The sequence below is a fragment of the Anolis carolinensis genome, chromosome 1 (assembly GCF_035594765.1).
Source record: "Anolis carolinensis isolate JA03-04 chromosome 1, rAnoCar3.1.pri, whole genome shotgun sequence".
Classification (NCBI taxonomy): Eukaryota; Metazoa; Chordata; class Lepidosauria; order Squamata; family Dactyloidae; genus Anolis; species Anolis carolinensis.
In genome coordinates, this window is record NC_085841.1 from 235527465 (window position 1) to 235550379 (window position 22915).

Genomic DNA, 22915 nt, shown 5'->3' on the forward strand with positions numbered 1-22915 from the left:
GCTCCAAAGCTAAGTGCTACTCCTAATACCTGGAGAAATTCACATCCAGGAAAGGCTTGAAGGGGATACTAACTACATTGTGGCATTAATACAGTTTGGCAGCGCTTGAACTGCCATGGCTCAGTCCCATGGAGTCCTGAAAATTGTAGTTTTACAAGGCTTTTAGCCTTGTAAAATGATGTAAACACATGTTACCAATGAAAAATGTTGTCAATGCTTGTATCCTGTTGTGTAGCACTATACACAATAATTTTGTGTAGCACTATATATATATAACTAGCTGTGCCCGGCCACGCGTTGCTGTGGCGAAGTATGGTGGTATGGGAAATAAAGTATTGAGGAATTGGTGGTAGTTAAGGTAAAGGGTAAACGTTTTCCCCTGACATTAAGCCCAGTCATGTATGATTCTGGGGGTTGGTGCTCATCTCCATTTCTAAGCCGAAGAGCCGGCGTTGTCCGTAGACTCCTCCAAGGTCATGTGGGATGACTGCATGGAGCAGTGTTACCTTCCCATTGGAGCAGTACCTATTGATGCACTCACATTTGCATGTTTTTGAACCTCTGGGTTGGCAGAAGCTGGGGCTAACAGTGGGGGCTCTCTCCGCTCCCCCAATTCAAACCTGCGGCCTTTCAGTCCAGAAGTTCAGCAGCTCAGCGCTTTAACACGCTGCGCCATCAGGGGATATTATTTCCTAAAGGTTGTGAATATACACTATTTCTGATTGGTTTTTTTGTCTGTTGGAGGCAAGTATGAATGCTGCAATTAGGAAAAATGATTAGGATGTAATGGCCTTGCAGCTTTAAAGCCTGGCTGTTTCCTCCCTGAGTGAATTTTTTGTTGCGAGGTGTTAGCTGGCCCTGTTGTTTCCTGTCTGGAATTCCCTTGTTTTCAGAGTGGTGTTGTTTGCGATATTTTATGTGCTTCTACTGTCTGTGGCCCTGAGAAAACAGAGGATTTGCCAGACTTTGATGATGGGAATACTTTGTTGGGAGGTGTTAGCTGGCCCTGATTGTTTCCTGTGTGGAATTCCCCTGTTTATTTACTGTCCTGGTTTTAGAGATTATATTGTTCTGCATTATTCTATCCCAGTAATTATTTCATATTAAAGTAGAATCTCACTTATCCAACATTAGCTTATACAATGTTCTGGATTATCCAACGCAGTCTGCCTTTTCATAATCAATGTTTTTGTAGTCAGTGTTTTAAATTCATTGTGATATTTTAGTGGTAAATTTGTAAATACAGTACAGTAGAGTCTCACTTATCCAACATAAACGGGCCAGCAGAACGTTGGATAAGCGAATATGTTGGATAATAAGGAGGGATTAAGGATAAGCCTATTAAACATCAAATTAAGTTATGATTTCACAAATGAAGCACCAAAACATCATGTTAGACAACAAATTTGGCAGAAAAGGTAGTTCAATACACAGTAATTCTATGTAGAAATTACTGGATTTATGAATTTAGCACCAAAAATCACGATATATTGAAAGCATTGACTACAAAAATGCATTGGATAATCCAGAACATAGGATAAGCGAGTGTTGGATAAGTGACTCTACTGTAATTACTACATAGCATTACTGCGCATGGAACTACTTTTTCTGTCAAATTTGTTGTATAATATGATGTTTTGGTGCTTAATTTGTATAACGATTACCTGAATTGATGTTTAATCGGCTTTTCTTGAATCCCTTCTTATTATCCAACATATTCACTTATCCTGCCGGCCTGTTTATGTTGGATAAGTGAGAGTCTACTGTATATTGATAATCTTATATTCTCTGCTTAGAACTAGATTATATGAGGCCCCTTCTTCACAGCTGTATAAAATGCACACTGAAGTGGATTATATGGCAGTGTGGAGTCAAGATAATCCAGTGCAAAGCAGATAATATAAGATTATAAATGGGTTATATAGCTGTATGGAAGGGCCTTGAGTCTACACTGCTATATAATCCAGTGCAAATTAGATAATCTGTGGAAGAAGCCTAAGTGAAGCCTAAATCTGCTTGTCCCCTAACTGAACCCTGGCAGTCCCTTCGTTGCTAGGAGACGAAGTGGGCAGAGATTAGCCCTCTAAACTGGCAGCAATTGGATAAAAAAAATTATTGCTCTCCCTCTAATTAGGATTTTATTTTTCTTTTCTTTTTGTTGTATCAACCTTGAGGCATGGATGATGGGTTGTGTTGTCAAATTTCGAGGTTGGGGGGCCTGTACTTTTGTTGTTTTGTGAGTCGCCGTGATGCCATCACTCTTTTATATATATAGAAAAAATAAATAAAAACCAAGGCCTTTAGCTTTCTCTGCCTCACAAGACCACAACTCCCATGATTCCACAGTATTGAGCCATGGCAGTTAAAAGTGGTATCAAATTCTACAGTGCGGATGCACCCTTAATGCTCCCTTGGCCTGGGAGAGCACAAAGTTCAGTGGTGGCTCTGCCCCTCTCAGCAGGGGTCCAGGAGGACAACAGCAACAAAGACAACAACCATTATGGATCAGTCCCAGTTTGCTGAAAATTTAAATTTCTCCAATATGTTGTATTTTTGTGCCTTCAAGTAGCTTCTGGCTGACATTTATATATTTATTGTGTATGCATTTAAATGAACACACGTTTATTATTTGGAGGGGAGAAATGTGTTCATTATTATACAATGCATCTCCCAGAAATTTTGGACCTTGCTACAACAATTTTTTTGTTTAAATATTATGGATCAAGTTTCACTGTAATCCCAAATTCTCTAGGTCAAGATGGGAAAATATGGGGTCTTCCAGATGCTGTTTGACTGTGAATCATTGGTTGCATCTACACTGTAGAATTAATGCAGTGTAACACTATTTTAATTGCCATGGCTCAGTGCTATGAAATTTATTTATTTTTATTTATTTATATACAGTATTTATATTCCACCCTTCTCACTCCGAATGGGACTCAGGGCGGATCATAATTCACACATACACGGCAAACATTCAATGCCATTTTTAGACATACAAGACAAACAGACAGACAGATTGAGGTATTTCGGTATCTTCCAGCTTCAGCACCTGCAGGTTATGCTCGATTCCGGCCACAGGGGGGTGCTGTCGCGTCATCTATTTCATCCACTATGCCACCAAACCCTTTTTGATCGTAGTATTTCCTCCTTCTTCTTTGATCACCAGCATTTTAATGGTGTCGTAAAATACCTCCCCGCTTTTTAAGCGGTGCCTAATTTCTGTACTTACAGCTCAGTTGTTTTCAGACTGCTTAGATGGACAGCAAGCTAGGCTTAACAGTCAGGTGCTCAGTCTGACTCAGGCTTTGAACTTGTCACCTTCTGGTTGGCATTGATCTATTGCTGCTGGCGATTAACCAGCTGTGCTACAGCCTAGCCCTGGGAGTTTTGGCGAGGCACTAGCATTCTTTGGCAGAGAAGGCTTAAGACCCTGGAAAACTGCAGTTCCCAAGATTCCATAACTTTGAGTCATGGTGAGTAAAATGGTGCCAGATTGTATTAATTCTGCAGTGTAGCATAGTATAGCATTTGGAGGCACACTGGGATTTGCAGTTCGACATCTGCAATGCTGCAATCTGGCTAGTCACTCGCTTTCACCCTCAGATTCCAATGTGTAAAATAGGAAATACAACAGTCTACCTTATAAGGTGTTTTGGAAGCCAGAGTCTAATGTATTTTATTAAAGACTAGCTTGGGTACCTGGCGATGCCCGGGTTATTTGAAAAAGTCATTTTTTAAAATGTTATGAATGGTTCCATTGAGAACATGCATAAAGTTGTGGGTGAACTACAACTCACATCATGCCAGGTTAACCCCCTCAAACTCCATCAGTACTTAAAGCTGGTCATGTTGGGCATGTGTGGCAAGTTTGCTCCAGGTGCATCATCAATGGGTTTCATTGTGCTCTTTGGCTGCAGGATGAACTATGATTCCCATATGGTGGGTTACTTCCCTCAAACCTCTCCAGTAGGTCCAGTTGGTCATGGAGGTTCTGTGTGCCCAGTGTGGTACTGGTCTGTTGTCAGTGGGGGTCACAGTATCTCCCAATGTAGGTGAACCACAACTTCCAGAAATCAAGGTCAATCTCCCCAAAACTACTCCAGGTCATGGGGGTTCTGTGTGCCAAGTCCGTGTGAAGTCACAGTTTCTCTGGATGTAGGTGAACTACAACTCACCCAAATCAAGGTGAATTCCCCCCAAAGCCATCTAGCACTTTTTGTTGGTCATGGGGGATCTGTGTGCCAAATTAGATCCATGTCTATTGTTGGTGGGGTTCAAAATGCTCTTTGCTTGCAGGTGAACTATAAATCCCAGTACCCACAACTTCCAAATGTCAAGGTCAATTTCCTCCCAAAACCTACCAGTATTCAAATTTGGGCATATCGGATATGTGTTCCAAGTTTCGTCCAGATCTATCATTGTTAGGGTTCACAGTGCTCTCTGGATGTAGGTGAACTACAACTCCTATAAATCATTACATTTTTATATATATAGATGGCATTCTCTTGGGTGGTGAGTAGTGTTGTGTTTGTGGAGAACAATGGTACAGGTTGACAGTTCTTGTACATATTCACAGTGCTGTCTATAACCTGCAATGTCAATGAAAGGAGGGCCTTTGGTGGATCCTCAGTGGTAGGGTCATAGTTGTTTGTGGAAGTGGGAGCCCCAGCCACATACATACATACACATACATACTTTTACTATTCTTATAGATCTAGACCTTGACTAGATAAAGCTTACTAGCAGTCAAGGAAGGGGAATTTAATTTTCATTAATCACAATCTTGTCATGCTTTCAGAAATGATCCACAGAGAAGCACAAGCCAATGTGACTGTCAGAGAAAGATTTCAAACCAATCAACGGAGCAGGTGTGAAGTTATCTCTGCCCCATATTTCCATCTCAGAGACTCCTTATCCAGCGTGGGAGGCACAACACATACTGTTAAGGGAAGAAGAAGAGAGAGACAGCTATAGATCAGATTGAAAATACTGTAGTATAGCAAAGTCATTTACATAAGTATTCATATTTTATCAAAGGTAGAAGTATAGACTCATATAGTGCAATTTAATGCAGTTAAACTGCAATATGAAACTGCATTATATGACAGTGTAGATGGGGCCTCAGGGTCCTTCTACACATGGCTAAAAACCCAGAAGTAACCAGGATGAAAGGGGAGTGGTGGCTTTTAGCCAAAATGTGGGCGAAATTGGGTTAACAGCTGAAAAGCACGGGTTAAAAAGATGCGCTTAAAACCCAATTTTGCTCCAAAGATGTGCAGCTTTGCATGACTGTATACCTCTGCAGTCATGCAAAACATGTGCTTTCCTTCCCTTCCCCTTGTGTGGACTGCTCAAGTGCACATGTTTGTTTTAAAATACTAAACATCTGTGGAAAAAATGCAGCCACAGACACACAGGTGGCTCAAGGGAAGCTCAAGTGGAAATCAATTAGAACTTTCTAAAATCATTCCTTTCTTTTGATATTTATAATATTAAACAGGCCTTGAATTTAGAGTTGGGTGAGGAAAGAAAGTAAGACATCTGCTTGTGTGTACATTAAGATATGTACAGTGCATCTCAGAGGGAATTTTTAAACAAAATCTTCCAAAGGATGTCCCCATCTACGCTCCATCCTGATCCGCTTCAAAGCAAGATGTGAGGATGGGGGGGGGGGGGGGCATTTCCCAGGACTGACAGGTCTGTGTGTAGACTTGCTGTCAGGTCCTAAGATTTTTTAACCCCATTTTTAAAACTGGCATTTTGGCGCTATCTGGAAGCGCCTCAGTTAACATTTCATACTGGAGGCAGAAATAACATGGAAAGAATAGGCCTGGGTTCCTATACCACAAAAAAAGAGCAGTTCAATATGTTTCAGCAAGCGTCTAAATCCAAAGCTATCATTATGCACACATGGAATGAAATGACCAGGCCAAGAAAGATTTTGATAAGTAAACAGCACATTTCAAACCTTCTAGAAATCAGTCGATGGCATTCAAAATGCATCCCGGATTGAAGTTTCTCCAACAGCCTCCATTTTTATGATTTCCATTTTGAGGGCCAAAACTATGCTTTTTTAACATACTTGGGGGAGCTGGTGAGGCAGTCGTATCTGCTCTCCTCTTTTCCTCTCCATTTTGCTGTTCATGCACGTTCAGTAAGGGATTCTGGAAATAGCTCCTGTTTAACTTATTGGTTGCAGGCAGGCTCAAACAGCTACAGTAGGATTGGCTACAAGAATCCAAGACTCTTGGAAGGGAAACTTATTGCTTTGTTTATGGAATACATGCAGCTGCAACCCAACATGCAAAACCTGTGATTCTGCATCATTGCCCTAGTGCTGATGCTGCTAAAAAAGCTAGCAGATCAGAGGACGAGGAGGAAAGGGAGTGTGCTAGATGAAGGTAAAATCACTTGTTTTTTTAAAAAGCTTCTTTGTCAGAGGATTTGTTAACAGAGGTGTGGCGTATAGTTCTGAAGGGAGCAAATCCTGTTCCTACCCATTTCTCAAGTTGTACTTGCAAACGGATGGGAATTTCCATGAGGCAACATAGTCATTCCAGGTGACATGTCCTGAAAAAGATAGAGAAAGTGCTAATTGATAGTTGTTTGGAATTAATAAAGACCACAGAGTCTCTTCCAAATGTATTGGAATACAATTTAGTTACTCGGTTAGTTGGGTGGAACTTAGATATACACAATGACAGCTTGGAAGCGCTGCCCTAGGAAGCAGCCAGCACTGAAATGGCCGGTTCCATGTAAAGCTAACTTGTAGATGTGGCCACAAAATATGCAGCTATAGTAGACTCTCGCTTATCCAACATTCACTTATCCAACATTCTGGATTATCCAACGCAGTCTGACTTTTAGTAGTCAGTGTTTTTGTATTCAATGTTTTCAATACATTGCGATGTTTTGGTGCTAAATTCGTAAATACAGTAATTACTACATAACATTACCATGTATTGAACTGCTTTTTCTGTTGATTTGTTGTAAATGTTTTGGTGCTTAATTTATAAAATCATAACGTAATTCGATGTTTAATAGGCTTTTCCTTAATCCCTCCTTATTATCCAACATTTTTGCTTATCCAACGTTCTGCCGGCCCATTTATGTTGGATAAATGAGACCCTACTGTACTTCCATCTCAGCTGCTTCTTCTTCTGGGTTACCCTCAGTTTTGCCTCCCCCTTTTTACAATGTGAAGAGTAAGCTCCCTCTGCCATCTCTCATGGCTGGAGATGAGTGGTTGCCCCATTCTAACATGTCACAATGGGGCAGGGAGGTTAGCAAGTTGGTTGCATCAATCCACACATGAGTAACATGAAGTGGAGGGGCTGTGACCCCCATGTGATGAAGTGTATTTTCACCTTAGGCACCAGAAGTGCTTGAGCCAACCTTGGGTTTGAGCCACAGTCTTCCACATGACCATATCATGACATACCATCATCTTCATAGAGAGGATGAAAGATCTGTGATTGGTTACCAAGGCCTTTTCAGTGTCCCCAACATCCAGCATTAAGAATAAGAATGCTGCTTTGGGATGGAAATGAAAGGAATTCCATATTCTCCCATGTTTTCTTTCCACATAGTTGCCTATATCATCTCATAGGTAGTTTACTTCTCATTTATGTTGCTTTCCCTGCTCAAACCATGCAGCACATTGATATCAGAGGAGTTTATTAAAAGGTATAGCCCAATTCCTTACCATTTACCAACTGCCAGGATCCCAGGTAGTTTTCTCCAGACAGTCCATTAGGCTGATTAGGAGGAAATGTCTGGAAATCAAATCTGGAACCATCCGTCCACACAAAGTTTCCCTCCTGAGGAAAGATCCGAAATGTGTTGTTGTGTGTCTTCAAGTTCTTATTTGTGACCTTCAAGCCCTGTCATGGGTAATCTTGGCAGAATTTGTTCAGAGGGTGGTCTGCCCTTCCCTTCCTCTGAGGATGAGGGAGTGTGACTTGCCCAAGGTTAACCAATGGTAATGCTCATCCTTTCACAAACAATTCACTATTAGAAAGGAAAATTACCATCTGTACCTAAGGTTACAATGAAACATATATTGAAAGTAAAAAAGGATGAATGGAGGAAGAAAAACAGACTTTAGCAACCATTTTAAAACTTAGTGGATTTTATTTTAGCATGGCTTGCCATATATATAAAGTCTATTGTTCAACTGCAGTGCAGAGTAATGTGACTATTTCATTGAAAACTCAGCAGTAAGTCACAATGAATTTGGCAAGACATATCTGACTCCTGAAAACACATGCAAAGCCTCAGCTGGTATCAGTTGAAATGTACGGAAACTACTGTTGATCCCAAAGAAGGAAGTTTTGAAAGCAGTTTCCCCTTTTGCAATGTTTTTTGAGTAATGTTATCGAACACGACTACTCCCCCCCCCCCCCAATAAAAAAGGATCTTGCCAAGAAGAATCCTCACATTATTGTGGTCTAGATTCAATATCAGTAAGACAAGTATTTTGTACAATGTTTCTCCTAATGTACATTTTATTCTATAAATTTTTGGCTGGAGAATCGGGCAAAGTACACATTTCATAGGTGTCTTGCTTATTAACTATTTTGGACAAGTAACAGTTCTCGTTCACTATTACTGCAAATTAATTCACATGAAAATCTGGACTGAATATTTACTTCCCAATCATAGATAAGAGGACAAAACCTCATTTACTTGACAAGGTCTTGTGAACCTCGTAAGACAGAGATGGAATATGAATACCATAAAACTTTGAATACTATTTTTAAAGTTTAAGCTTTGGTCATTCTGGTAATTGCTTTGGTATACGTATACCTTGAAAGTGTCATGGGCACCTATCCAGTAAGCCTTTCCTTGGGTGTAATTCAGTGGCATTCCCATCAGGTGAAAAATGAAGTCATTTTCTTCTGTACTGTGAATGGAGGCGAGGTGGGCATTTATGCCATACTTCTGACAAGACATCTGGGGAGAATTCACAGAGAAACTGACCTTGGTGTTTATCCCCAAGAGCCCAGTGTCCATTTCACCATAATCATGGTAACTAGATTTTTCAGCATTATACAGTTTGGCAATGATACATATTAGAAAAAAAGAGGACTTATTTTATTACTATAAAACCAGGCCCAACACTAGATACAACTGAGAGGCACTGGGTGCCACTTGTTTGTACATCAAAGATAACTAGTCCCAGGATAGATTTTTCAAGTATAAAAGAGAGCAGGCTAGTTGCGTATGTATTTATCTTTGTGTTGGCCCATCAGGGTGAACATAGTAGGGCTTTGAAGGTGGTGGGACCAAGAGGAAGCCCTCTCCTCTAGATCTTAAGGTTCTGGAATGCTGGTCTAGGAAGACATGGTCTTTCAGATAGTCTGGACCTAAGCCACATAGGGCTTTATAGGTCATGACCAGTTCTTTGAAATGTGCCCAAAGACAAACCGGTCACCAGTGATAATGTTTTTGCAAGCAAGTTGCATGCTCCCTTGTTGAAAATGTGGGTGCTCTATTTCTCATTCCCCCCTTGAAATCCCTCACTTGCCTCAGCATCTTTCCAGTTCTTTGGTGCCTTCTCATTTTTATAACAGGCGTCCATATACTGCACCCAGCCAGGCTCACAAAAGCCACTGGCACAAAGGCACGTTTGGGAAGAGATACCTATTGAAGAAAGAAAATGGATCAAGAGGTCAAGAAGAAACACCGGTATTAGATAGCGTGGCAATTCTGTGTATCACACCTGCATTGCTTGTATATGTCCTGTTCCCTACACACCCATTTACAAGGAGTTCCAGGGACTAATAGGGTAATAAAAGAATACTACCCCGTTACTTCTTTGAAATGATGCTAAACCCGTGAATCACTTCCTCCAATTGCCCCTTTATGGCTGGGACAAGCTCCTAGTCTCTAGTATTTCTTAATAGCTTAATTCAGTGCATTACCTTCAGTATTGAAAATCTATCTCTTTAGAGGTTCTTCCTTCCTTGGAAAACTCCAACATACAAAAGCAAGAGTTGTCCAACTCCAGGTATGAACTGCCATTTAACCTGGCAACCTACCGAGGTATATCAGAATAACTATAGAATGGGTTAGCCATCTGCACACAGACAGCTCAATGATCAAGAAGAAATTTTAGGAAGTTTTTAAGTCTGCAATACCAAGGTTTTGTTCTTGTTTTTTGTGTCAGGAGGGACTTGAGAAACTGCAAGTCACTTCTGTTGTGAGAGAATTGGCCATCTGCAAGGATGTTGCCCAGGGGATGCCTGGATATTTTCATGTTTTACCATCCTTGTCGAAGGCTTCTCTCATGTCCCCGCATGGAGAGCTGGAGCTGACAGAGGAAGCTCATCCATACTCTCCCTGGATTCGAATTGGAAGCCTTCAGGTCAGCAACCCAACCTTCAAATCAGCAGTCCTGCTTGCCAAGGGTTTAACTCATTGTGCCATCGGGGGCTCTGCCTCTACCAAGGTTATTTCCTAGGAAGTTGATTTCACCATTGAATTGTGTCAATCTCATTTCTTAATAGACAGGTATCTAACCGCTCTCTTCACAGTTACTAATGTTCTCTTCTTTTGTCCCTAATTTGTTTCTGCATTTCTCTCAGATCTCAAAAGGTTTCTATAAAAAGTAATTAGTTACTGTAAAAATGGTCACTGTTACACTTTTATGTTAAAAAACACTTTACTTTTTCATTACTCAAAAGTAACTATAGTCATAAATGTTAAGTCACATTATCATCCTGAGGGTAACATGAGTACTTGAAGTAAGAATGTTATCTCTGCCTATTTAGGGAGTTCACACCTTTTAAAATATGAAACTACGCTAGTGTCTCACTTATCCAACATAAACGGGCCGGCGGAACGTTGGATAAGTGAATATGTTGGATAATAAGGAGGGATTAAGGAGAAGCCAATTAAACATCAGATTAGGTTATGATTTTACAAATTAAGCACCAAAACATCATGTTATACAACAAATTTGACAGAAAAAGTAGTTCAATACGCAGTGATGCTATGTAGTAATTACTGTATTTATGAATTTAGCACCAAAATATCATGATGTATTGAAAACATTGACTACAAAATGCTTTGGATAATCCAGAACGTTGGATAAGCGAGTGTTGGATAAGTGAAACTTTACAGTTATTACGTGTACTGTTACACCAGAAAAGGATTGATGTTATCAATTACTAAGGGTACATAGGCACTGTAAAATTAATGCAGTTTTCACACTTTAACCACAGTGGCTCAATTGCCATTAAGTTTACTAGGTCTTTAGCCTTCCCTCCCAAATAGTGCCGACGTCTCATCAAATCACATCTCCCAGGATTCCCTGGCATTGAGCCATAGCAATGTCAAACTGCATTAATGCTACAGTGTGTAGATATACCCTCAGTTACAATCATAAGGTAACTTAACTATAAGGTCATTTATTGGGAGAAGAAATATATTATAAATTATTTATCAGCAGCACGTTCCTACCATACTCTGATTTCCCATTCCAGTGGCTCCTCCATATGTTGTAAACCAGATACATTCACTCATCTGTTAATTTATGAGATGCCTTTAAGCTCTTTTTCTCCCCGTTCAGAACTGAGCCACTTTGAACTCACCATGAATGAAGGTCAGAAGAAAGACACAAAGAAATGCCCAGGACACCATTTCTGGAGACGCAACAAAGAAGTGAGGAAGCCTCAAATGAATCTGTTTTCTGGTTGAGACTGGGGAGGAATGAAGATGGACAGCCGTATTTGAAGGAGATGAATGTACACTAGAGGGATTCTACTATTTCACACAGATTGCTCTTCCTTATTGAGTTTCTAAAAAAAATAGGCATGAACATAGTAGACCTTAAGGTGCAGAACATTCTAGCACTAGGATTGATATAAGCTTCCCTTCCTTGTTGCTTAATGGTTGCCTATTTATATTCATTTATCATTCATCTGTCACTGTCCTGAAATGCTGAGGGAACAGGATTATATTTTTAGTGGGGCTGAGTTTGAGGAGATGCAAAGCCAACAGGACACAGAGGAAAGTGAACAAAGAGCAATAGCCAGGTGTCCTGTCACTGACACTGTGTGTAATGTATGGCTGTGTGTATCAAAAAGTTGCCTGTTGATTTATGATGACCCCATGAATTTCACCTCTTCAACATTTCACAGATGCAGACTGGAATATCGGTGGCCAAGAAGCATCAGAGTGTGGTCAAGAGGGCAAATGCTGTAAATGATGAAGAACAGAAGAAAAGACTGTAGCAGTTTGCTTTTGCTTGATCCTGCTGGGATGGGTGAGAGTTTGCCTTCTCTCTTATCCGGTGGTTCTCAACCTGTGGGTCCCCAGATGTTTTGGCCTTCAATTCCCAGAAATCCTAAGAGCTTGTAAACTGGCTGGAATTTCTGGGAGTTGTAGGCCAAAACACCTGGGACCCACTGGTTGAGAACCACTGATCTAGACTGTAGTCAAAAGCCAATCCAGAGATTCAAGATTCCAAGTTGAAAGCACTGGTGTAGAAGGTAATCTTCCTTTGTCAATGGTCAATTGTTAGTGAAAGGACTAGCATTACAGACCTAACAGCCTTTATCTCCAGTGTGCCTAAGCCATAATCATAGGTTGAGGTTGTGAGTTCAATTTGATAGCTAGTAACTTCTGAGATTACAAGAATGACCACTTGTAGCTCAGTCTTCTTAGCTAAGTAAAAACATTCAGCAATTGGCTGAACAGGGTTATGTGGTTCTTGCAGTAATCCTCATCCACTGCCTTACAAGCATACTATTCTAAAGTTTTTCTCTAGTTAGAGTTGTTGTGATCTGAGTGCATAGTTTCCTGCAGGGTAAATGTCCCCCAGTGGCGCAGCAGATTAAACCACTAAGCTTCTGAACTTGCTGACTGAAAGGTCAGCAGTTTGAATTCGGGGAATGCATGTAAATGTGAGTAGGTACCGCTCCAGCGGGAAGGTAACGGTGCCCCATGCAGTCACACCGGCCACATGATCTTGGAGGTGTCATGGAGCCCCGGTGGCAAAGTGTGTTAAAGCACTGAGCTGCTGAACTTGCAGACCGAGAGGTCCCAGGTTCAAACCCCGGGAGCGGCGTGAGCGACCGCTGTTAGCTCCAGCTTCTGCCAACCTAGCAGTTCGAAAACATGCCAATGTGAATAGATCAATAGGTACCGCTCCGGCGGGAAGGTAACGGCACTCCATGCAGTCATGCCGGCCACATGACCTTGGAGGTGTCTACGGACAACGCCGGCTCTTCGGCTTAGAAATGGAGATGAGCACCAACCCCCAGAGTCAGACATGACTAGACTTAACGTCAGGGGAAACCTTTACCTTTACCTTTTACCAACCTCCAGAGTCCGACACAACTAGACTTATTATCATGGGAAGACCTTTACCTTTACTAAATGTGGTACTCGAATAAATTACTGCAAAACTAACAGAAGGTCAAGGCATGGGTGGAGGGAGGCTAGCAGTCAGCGTGACAAAAGGGCCCCCTCCAGTTTGGGACAGTGTCAGTGTTTGGGTTGCTTTGCAAGCACACAATACTCGGTCCAGGTGGATATATATCTTATCATATTGCAATGAGATTTGAGACTACATTGTCCACTAAAAGTGTCCTACAGAATTGAGATTCCAGCAAGGATCACCCTACATAGTTATAGCCCGGTCATTTCTATTTTGTTACATCACCAATTGAATGGGAAGGCTCAGATGTGCAGCTGTGGCAGATCTTGTCCAGATATCGCTTCCAGGCATGAGTTTTATCATGAAATCATTCTGCCCCATACACTCAAATTTCATATATGAAAACCTGGATATCTATGGCAAAGCAACTTTAGAGTGTGGTCAGTGCGACATAAGTTGTTAATGAAAAACAAACAAGCTAGGGGAGGTTGCAGCACCTGCTTTTTCGCCTGGGCCTACTTGAAAGCACAACAACTTGTCCTGCTACTCCTTCCCTCTCCCCTTACTGAATTAAATGAGTGGAATCTACCTTTGTACTTTTCTTGTTAAACACAGCACCCCCACCCCCGCGACCGCCACCACAATGATTTATAGTTATCTAAGGGCACCAGAATGATATGAATGATTTTCTTTCCCTTCTCCCTGAACTTCTGCAACTCCAGCAAAAAGCAAGACTGGCAGATGAACCAGCAGCCACAACTCCGCTTAAAGTTCATTTTACTTTATATATAAATTTAAATTAAACGTCTAAAATATGCACTGATACCTGTCAGCACACGTGTGCACCAGATCTGCAGCAGCAAATCTCACATAAAGACTGTCCCTTTAAACCTTCTCCAGCTTCCAGCTTCCTGAGGGTATGCTTGATTCCGGACACAGGGGGAGCAGCTGCCTCATCATCCACTGCAACGGCACTTCCTCATTCCAACAGCGGCGGGATGATTTTTATGGTGTCGTAAATAAGCCTTCCCACATATAAGTGGTACCTAAATTTCCTTCTTGATAGATGCAACTATCTTTCGGGTTACATAGGTCAGCAACGAGCAGGGGCTATATTTTATTTTTGACATGGGCTGGCCTCGAACTCATGACCTCTTGGTCAGAGTGATTTATTGCAGCTGAGGAGACTCAAAGCGGCTTACAGTAAATAGGCAAAAATTCAATGCCTAAAAACAATGTAAAAACAATTCATATAAAACAATCTATAAAACAACAGTTCACATAAAACAGATACCATTACAAAATAAAGTCACATTATATAAAATTTTAGGAATGTCCAAGGTTAAAATCCATTCATCCAGAATCCTCAAGTCTTTGTACAATTCGCATACGGTATATACATATTAGGTGATCTTAATGCAAGGATCAGTCCCAATAATATTGAGTTGGAAAACAAATATCCAGAATTAAGAGACGTAAAGGACAACAGGCCATTCCCCCTCAGAAAATCAAAAGACCAGAAAATTTTGCTGGTTTTTGCCTGGTCCAACTTCAGTTTAAATTGGACCTTCTGATTCTAAATGTGTCGGTCATCGAGGATAGCTGGAGCGAACTCACATTTTTAAACCTGTTTGGTTCCAGTACAGTGGACTGTGCCTTGGTCTCTAGACAGGGCCGGTCGGAGATAAATTTAAATATTAAGCGGGGGCGCTGAAAAGCGCCCCCCGCCGGCCCCGCCTCCTGCGCCCTGGCCCCGCCTCCCAACCAGCGTGCCCTGGCCCCGCCTCCCGCGCTGCGTGGGAGGCGGGGCCAGGGCACGCTGGGTGGAAGGCGGGGCCAGGGTTGGCCCCGCCTCCCATGCTATTCGCCCTGGCCCCGCCTCCCACGCAGCATGGGAGGCGTGGCCAGGGTTGGAAAGAGGGAGGCTTCGCCGCCCGGGGAGGGGAGGAGGGATCGCCTCCTCCCCTCCCCGGGCGGCGAAAGAACCAGGCTTCGCCGCCCGGGGAGGGGAGGGGGGATCGCCTCCTCCCCTCCCCGGGCGGCGAAAGAAGCAGGCTTCGCCGCCCGGGGAGGGAAGGGGGGATCGCCTCCTCCCCTCCCCGGGCGGCGAAAGAAGCAGGCTTCGCCGCCCGGGGAGGGAAGGGGGGATCGCCTCCTCCCCTCCCCGGGCGGCGAAAGAACCAGGCTTCGCCGCCCGGGGAGGGAAGGGGGGATCGCCTCCTCCCCTCCCCGGGCGGCGAAAGAACCAGGCTTCGCCGCCCGGGGAGGGAAGGAGGCGATCCCTCCTCCCCTCCCCGGGCGGCGAAAGAGGGAGCCACAAGGCCAGGGCGCACTAGTCGGGCGGCGGGGCACCGTCAGAGCGGTGCCCCGCCTCCCTCCCAGCCTGACGGCGCCCCCCGGGACCTGCGCCCGAGGCGGCGGCGTCAATGGCCTTTATGGTGGGGCCGGCCCTGTCTCTAGAAATGCTAGTTCAGCATTTTAGCATTGGCACTGGAGCAGATAGTGCTCACCAGCCTCTAATTCTTGTTGTACTTGTTTCTGGACATAATGTTCCCCTGACTCAAACCCATGCACCAAAAGTTGTCACAGGGAGCCCATATAAGTTAAGAGTCAAGTGGTCAGATGACACACGTAGTTGGCTGACAGCTAGACTAAAGTCAGAACCAGGAACCAGATTAAGATCAGTAATCCTTTTGGACTGAACTGCAGCATTTATCTTGGCAGCATACGTTAAAGTTTTTAACACCAAGACAGCTACCCAGTTGCTGTATGCATCCAGCATCTGGATTGGTGGCTTAACAGCAATCACAGTTCTTGAGGGCCCTCTTCCAGTTCCCCAGATGTGTGCCATTCTGTGTCTTGCTGCTAGAATCCAGGGAAAACCCCCTGTCAACAAGAACTTGGTGGTGGGCCCTTAAATATTGGCTTAAGATCAGTATTTTCAGGCTGGGCTCAGGTCTGATTCACCTTCTAGCCCAGGATGATTACACTAGCAACCAGTTCAAGCTCAACTCTAAAAAAATCTTCTATCACCTTTCTTCATCCCTCTTATCTCATCTGGGCTTTGACATGGCACTTAAATCTATTAAACAAAGAGTGTGGGACATTGCCTTCTGTGTGCTGCACTCTTACTCATATATTTCTTGTTCCGCAAGCACACAGAGTATACACTATGCTGGGCCTCTCCTTGAAGCAAATTATCTTAAGAACTTCTGTGATCTTACAGAAGTTCTTACATTTCTGGGGAGGGAGTTCCACTGCCGAGGGGCCACCACAAAGAAGGCCCAGTCTCTCATCCCCACCAGCCATGCCTGCGAAGCAGGTGGGACCGAGAGCAGGACCTCCCCAGATGATCTTAATCTACGAGGTGGTTCATAAGGGAGATATGTTCAGACAGGTAAGCTGGGCCAGAACTGTTTAGAGCTTTGTATGCTAAAGCCAGAACTTTGAATTGTGCTCGGTAGCAGACTGGCAGCCAGTGGAGCTGGCGTAACAGAGGGGTTTTGTGCTCCCTGTATGCCGCTCCGGTGACCAACCTGGCTTCCGCCTGTTGGACCAATTGAAGCTTCTGAACAGTCTTCAAAGGCTGCCCCACGTAGAGCGCGTTGCAGTAATCTATTCGGGATGTAACCAGAGCGTGGACCACCTTGGCCAAGTCAGACTTCCCAAGGTATGGGCGCAGCTGGTGCACAAGTTTTAATTGTGCGAATGCTCCCCTAGCCACCACCGAGACCTGGGGTTCTAGGAGAACTCCCAAGCTGCGAACCTGCATCTTCAGGGGGAGTGTGACCCCATCTAACACAGGCTGTAATCCTATGCCCTGTTCGGCCTTACGACTGACCACGAGGACCTCTGTCTTATCTGGATTCAATTTCAATTTGTTCGCCCTCATCTAGTCCGACACAGCGGCCAAGCACTGGTTCAGGACCTGAACAGCCTCCTTAGTGACAGGTGGAAAGGAGTGACAGAGCTGGATATCATCTACGTACAGATGACACCGCACCCGAAACTCTGGATGATCCCTCCCAGCGGCTTCATGTAGATGTTAAACAGCATGGGGGACTATACTGACCCCTGTGGGACCCCATAATACAATGGTTGTGAGGACGGGCAGGTGTCCCCCAGTGACACCATCTGGGAATGGCCCTCCAGGAAGGACCGGAGTCACTGCAAAGCAGTACCTCCAAGCTCCATACCTGCAAGGCATCCCAGAAAGATACCGTGGTCAATGGTATTGAAGACTGCTGAAAGGTCCAGCAGAACCAGCAGGGACACACTCCCCTTGTCCAGTTTCCACCTTAGATCATCTACTAAGGCGACCAAGGCTGTCTCAGTACCATGTCCCGGCCTAAAGCCAGACTATGCCAGATCTAGAAAATCAGTGTCTACTAAGAATGCCCGAAGTTCTGCGGCCACCACATGTTCCACGACCTTGCCCAAAAAGGGGAGATTGGAAAAAGGCCGATAGTTATCCAATTGAGTGGGGTCCAGTGATGGCTTCTTCAACAGCAGTTTGATCACAGCCATTTTTAGGCTCCCTGGAAATTTACCTTCCCGGAGGGAGGCATTCACCATCACCATTACTCGGCCAAACCCCCTCTGGCTTCTATCACCAGCCAGGATGGGCAGGGGTTTAGGATGCATGTGGTAGCCCTCACCTCTCCAATGAAAAAGAATCCATTAAAACCGGACAAGCAGGTGCTCCTGTTACATCCTCGGAGACTGCCGTTAATATGGTGTCAAACCAGAACGGATCAAAGCAACTTTGTCCACAAAGGACCGAGCAAATGCTTCACAGAGAGCTGTCGAGTTGTCAGGGATTCCGTCTTGGGAGGCGGGATTTAACAAACCTCTGACAACTTGAAACAGCTCCGCTGGACGGTTCTTTGCAGACGCAATATTAGCCGCAAAGAAAGATTTCTTTGCGGCATCTATTGCTGCGGTATATGTCCTCAGGGAGACAAACAGCTGTGTTCAGTTTGACTCGCTTTGCTTTAAACGCCACATGCACTCTAGTCTCCTGTTCTTTCGCTTCATTGCTACCAGCTCCTCATTGAACCAAGGAGATGGTTTAGCTTGGCTATTTGAGAGGGGAACATTCCGGAGCAATTGTGTCTACTGCCCTAGTCATCTTCCTATTCCAGAGAGAAAACAGAGCATCGATAGGATCACCAACCGAGGTGGCGGGAAACTCCCCAATAGCCATCAGGAATCCGTCCAGATCCATAAGGCTCCTGGGGTGGACCATTCTAATTGGTCCTCCACCCTTGCAGAGGTTAGGGGGTGCAGTAAGCCTAAACCTGATCAGATGCCCGGTCCATGGCAATGGAGTGATGGTCAGTTCCTCCACAGTGCCACATTCCTCCCATCCCTGGCAGAAAACCAAATCCAATGTCTGTCCAGCTCTGTGGGCCAGACCAGATACCTGTTGGGACAGCCCCATGGTTGCCATGGTGGCCATGAAGTCCTGAGCTGCTCCAGAAAGGTTGGTCTCAGCGTGGATGTTGAAGTCCCCCAGCACTATGAGCCATTGGGAATCCACCACCAGGCCTGAGATCACCCCTGCTAGCTCAGGTAGGGAGACTATAGTGCAGCGAGGTGGTCAGTACACTAGCAGAATCCCTATTCTGACCTGGTCACCTACCCTCAGGTGGACACATTCAAATGTGGTTGACTGCGGGATGGGGCACCTGATCAGGCAGATGGAATTTCTATAGACCACTGTGACTCCGCCTCCCCGCCCTCTGGATCTTGGTTGGTGCTGCACGGAGTGACCTGGAAGGAAAGCTGGGAGAGATTAATGCCCCCAGCTTCATCCAACCAGGTCTCCATTATGCACCCCAGGTGTGTACGCTCATCCAGGATTAATTCCTGGATGGTTGTCGCGCTAGGTCTTATTTCCATTAAGAAGAATTCACATTCATTGATGAACAAAAAAATGAACATTTATTATATACTGTACAGTAGTTGTCATCACAAATCAGTATAACCAGACAAACTGTGAATCCTATCAAGAATTTCGTGCTACCATTATTTCCATGTACAACACTATGGTATGTACATTTACCAATCCTGCATCCTCTGATGTTCTGTTTGGCGGGCATGCTTCCAAATAAAAACTTTGCTAGGTCTTACTTTTGGGGGAGGCCTTGAATTTAGCAAGTCAGCAAAACCTCTACTAGGTCTTATTTTCAGGAGATGTCTTATTTTAGGAGAAACAGGGTAGGAGACAATTCCTCCCCCCTCCCCGTGACCTTGTCTGTTGCCAGGTTTCTCTCTTACGTAACAAGGATAAGAACGTCCTGTATTCGATTTAGGCTGAAATTTGTCATTAGCTATTCGCAGTGTTCTTGCCCTTGTTCATGTGCATCTTGTACTGTACGTCCTCCTGCAATTAACTAGTTTTATCAGTTTATTAATCTGTTTCCAGTTGTGCACCTTTTACCACTGAGCCAATTGGGCCTTGGGCTTATAATAAAGTTTTGATTCATTCACTAAGATTTCTGAACATATGCACCTAACAAATCTGCAACCAAACAATTTAGTAGCTTTCCCCAGTCTTGCTTCTCACCTCAGAGAGCGTTATGTTCAATAGCCACTCTACCTATTTCAGCAAGTTTGTCACAAATGAGGTATTCCAGTAAAAAAGAAGAAAAAGAAGAATGTCCTTTATTGAGAGAGATTGATTTTTGAAATTTTCTCAAGGAGTTTAATATTCATGCATTTTAGCTATGGTTGAGATAACTTTAACTAATGCAGGAGATTATCTGGCTCTGAATTCCGATATTTGAAAAAAACAATAATTGAAATGAATTTCACAATCTCACCACCTCTTCAGAAATGATCACAGAAAAGCACAAGGTAAAGTTGTCAGGCAAAGATCAGACATTTCAAAGCAACCTATAGGACAGGAATAAAGTTATCTCTGCACTATATTTTCATCCCAGGGATTCTGTGTCAACGTTGCTTGGGTCCTAAGAGTCACGGTACATACTGTTTAGGGAAGAAGAAAAGAGGTCAAGCTGATGGACAGATTAGAAAACCGATATGCACAAGTTTTCTCAGTTGTGTTCAAATGAGATTTCTCTTAGCTAAATGTTCCTAGAACTTCAGAAAGTCTATATTGCACCTGTAAACTCCTGTGTGAGCGAGATGACAAGAGAATTTGGGGAAAGGGGTTTCTTGTGCTGGGCTCCGAAGCATGTCATTGGTGAGGATAGGAATGCAAACAAATATGGGGCTTTTTCCTCCAGGGTTAACATGAGACTCTACGGCAACCCCATTCCAAATAGACAGCCACAGACAGAACAAGCTTGTGGCTATAAGATGGGTCATAAGGATAATATGGTTCAATCACATCTTGGAACCTTAGCCCAATAGACTGTGTTCAACATCTTCGAAGTCACCCAGTCTTCTGTGTGCCAGCCCGAAAAACTCACAGCAATCCAGACTGTGTCCAGTTGCATTTCCACATAAATTTACTTGTGCAAGTTGCCTACTGAAGCAACTGCAACTTCCACCATTATGGGCTTTGCTGGCTAAGGCTAAATGCAAGTGTCGCCCAACAACATCTGGAAAGCCACAAGTTACCACTCCATAATAGATTGTGTTTAACAGAGAGCGGTTGGATCAAGTGAATTGGTAAATTATGTTGGAGTGGATTGGTGCTTACATCCAGATGATTTTAATCATCTGGTTGTGGCATTCAGTAATATGTGTAAACCAACTAACTAAATTCCACTGAGATAAAAACACTGGCAATGTTTGAATTGTGTGTTTTCCAAATCTAATGGGAAAGTATTGTGATATATTAAAAAAAACCCATGTCCACAAGAGTGTTTTTAGCTGTAGAACAACATCTGTTCAACACAAATACAAGCTGGAAAAATTAAATTAAATCAGACAAAATGTTCACTTCTTGTATCATGGGGTATTTCCTGACCTGGATGAATTTCAGTGTCTCCCTATTGAAAGAAACTCTTGTTTGTCCTAATTTATAGCCCCTGCCGCAACAAAAAACACCCTGATTAGTTGGGACTTGTAGTTTTTGGTGTTTTTGTTCCAGTGATTTTTCATTTACAAAAGGAAAGCTCCTATACATGGCTGATTTTTGGGTACATGCTTTGCAACTGTACAGGCACCTATGCCATAGATTCCCTATACTGTCAGTCTAATCCTCCTGTGAGAACGATCCTTAATATACTAGAGCAGTAGTTCTCAATCCGTGGGTCCCCAGATGTTTTGGCCTTCAACTCCCAGAAATACTAACAGCTGGTAAACTGGCTGGGATTTCTGGGAGTTGAAGACCAAAACACCTGGGGACCCACAGGTTGAGAACCACTGCTTTATTGTTTGGAAATAAGAGACTCAGGCTAGTTTTTCTCCTCTGGCGGGACTCGAACCAGAGTGTTGAGGGACTCTTTTACGTCAAAGGTGGGAGCCTTAACCGCTGAGCCATGACTGGTCCCAGGAATTCTGCTTGGAACCCCCAAAGATATGTCAACACTGGCATGAGCCTTTCTTTCTCCACCAGCTCCTATGGGAGGGAGAATGGGCCAGAGGCTCCCGCAAGAAACAGGAAGCCTGAGCTGGGATGGTTCAAGACCGAAGACATACTTTCCCAATCCCCAGGATTTGAATTCTAATGCTGCATAATTGGAAACACAGACACCCAAAAGGGGAGCTCATGGGTTTCCCTTTTTTTTGAATGGCTATTTTAAAAATATTTCAAACTTTGAAACGTTGAACTTTCAGAAAACTTCCACGGCAGCACGCAACTTCCACGGCAGAGGAGGGAGCTGCTGCTGCGGGGGACAGATAAATGGCTTCAATGGGCCACATGTGGCCCTCGGGCCTTAGTTTGGGGACCCCTGCTCTATGCAGTAACGTGCAGTGGGCCAACATGCCCAACAAAAACACAAGTGCAGCCAGGCTCCCAAACAAGTGGCAGACTTTTTGTAAAACATAATATTTTGGTGCTTAATTTGTAAAATCTTAACGCAATTTGACATTTAATAGGCTTTTCCTTAATCCCTTGTTATTATCCAACATTTTCGCTTATCCAACATTCTGCTGGCCCGTTTATGTTGGATAAATGAGACTCTACTGTATTTCAGTATCTTCCAACTTCGGCACCTGGAGGTTATGCACGATTCCGGCCACAGGGGGTTGATGTCGCATCATCCAATTCATCCACTATGACGCTGAGCCCTTTTTGATAGTAGTATTTCCTCCTTGTTCTTTGATTACTAGCATTTTTTATGGTGTCGTAAAATACCTTCCCGCTTTTTAAGTGATGCCTAATTCTCTACTTACAGCTCAGTTGTTTTCAAACTGTTTAGATGGACAGTTGGGTGCTCAGTCTGACTTGGGCTTGAACTTGCTACTTTCTGGTCAGCAGTGCTCTATTGCTGCTGGGAGTTTTGGTGAGGCACTAGCATTCTTTGGCAGAGAAGGCTTAAGACCCTGGAAAACTGCAGTTCCCAAGATTCCATAGCTTTGAGTCATGGTGATTAAAATAGTGCC

At 43.7% G+C, this 22915-nt stretch overlaps 1 protein-coding gene and 1 long non-coding RNA gene across 2 annotated transcripts; both read right to left on the reverse strand.

The window, feature by feature from the left end:
- Window positions 1-4743: 4743 nt before the first annotated feature.
- LOC100564496 (lectin) lies at window positions 4744-9033 on the reverse strand. The gene is made up of 4 exons (XM_016994303.2): window positions 8812-9033; window positions 7709-7823; window positions 6501-6573; window positions 4744-4942 (listed from the first exon to the last, which is right to left on the reverse strand). The coding sequence occupies exons 1-4, from the start codon at window positions 9016-9018 to the stop codon at window positions 4915-4917; spliced, it is 423 nt and encodes a 140-aa protein (XP_016849792.2). The 5' UTR covers window positions 9019-9033; the 3' UTR covers window positions 4744-4914.
- A 385-nt stretch (window positions 9034-9418) lies between these two features.
- LOC134295276 (uncharacterized) lies at window positions 9419-14424 on the reverse strand. The gene is made up of 3 exons (XR_010001800.1): window positions 14217-14424; window positions 11601-11708; window positions 9419-9648 (listed from the first exon to the last, which is right to left on the reverse strand). It is a non-coding gene; the product is annotated as an uncharacterized LOC134295276 (long non-coding RNA).
- Between the last annotated feature and the right edge of the window lie 8491 nt (window positions 14425-22915).

What these genes read in the sequence shown, in the direction of transcription:
- LOC100564496 (XM_016994303.2), bottom strand. Translation starts at nt 9,018, where the DNA reads ATGGACACTGGGCTCTTGGGGATAAACACCAAGGTCAGTTTCTCTGTG. An exon ending in GTGCCCATGACACTTTCAAG is followed by an intron (nt 7,824 to 8,811) that starts GTATACGTATAC and finishes ATCTTTCCTCAG; the next exon opens with GAGGGAAACTTTGTGTGGAC. An exon ending in ATCCTGGCAGTTGGTAAATG is followed by an intron (nt 6,574 to 7,708) that starts GTAAGGAATTGG and finishes TATCTTTTTCAG; the next exon opens with GACATGTCACCTGGAATGAC.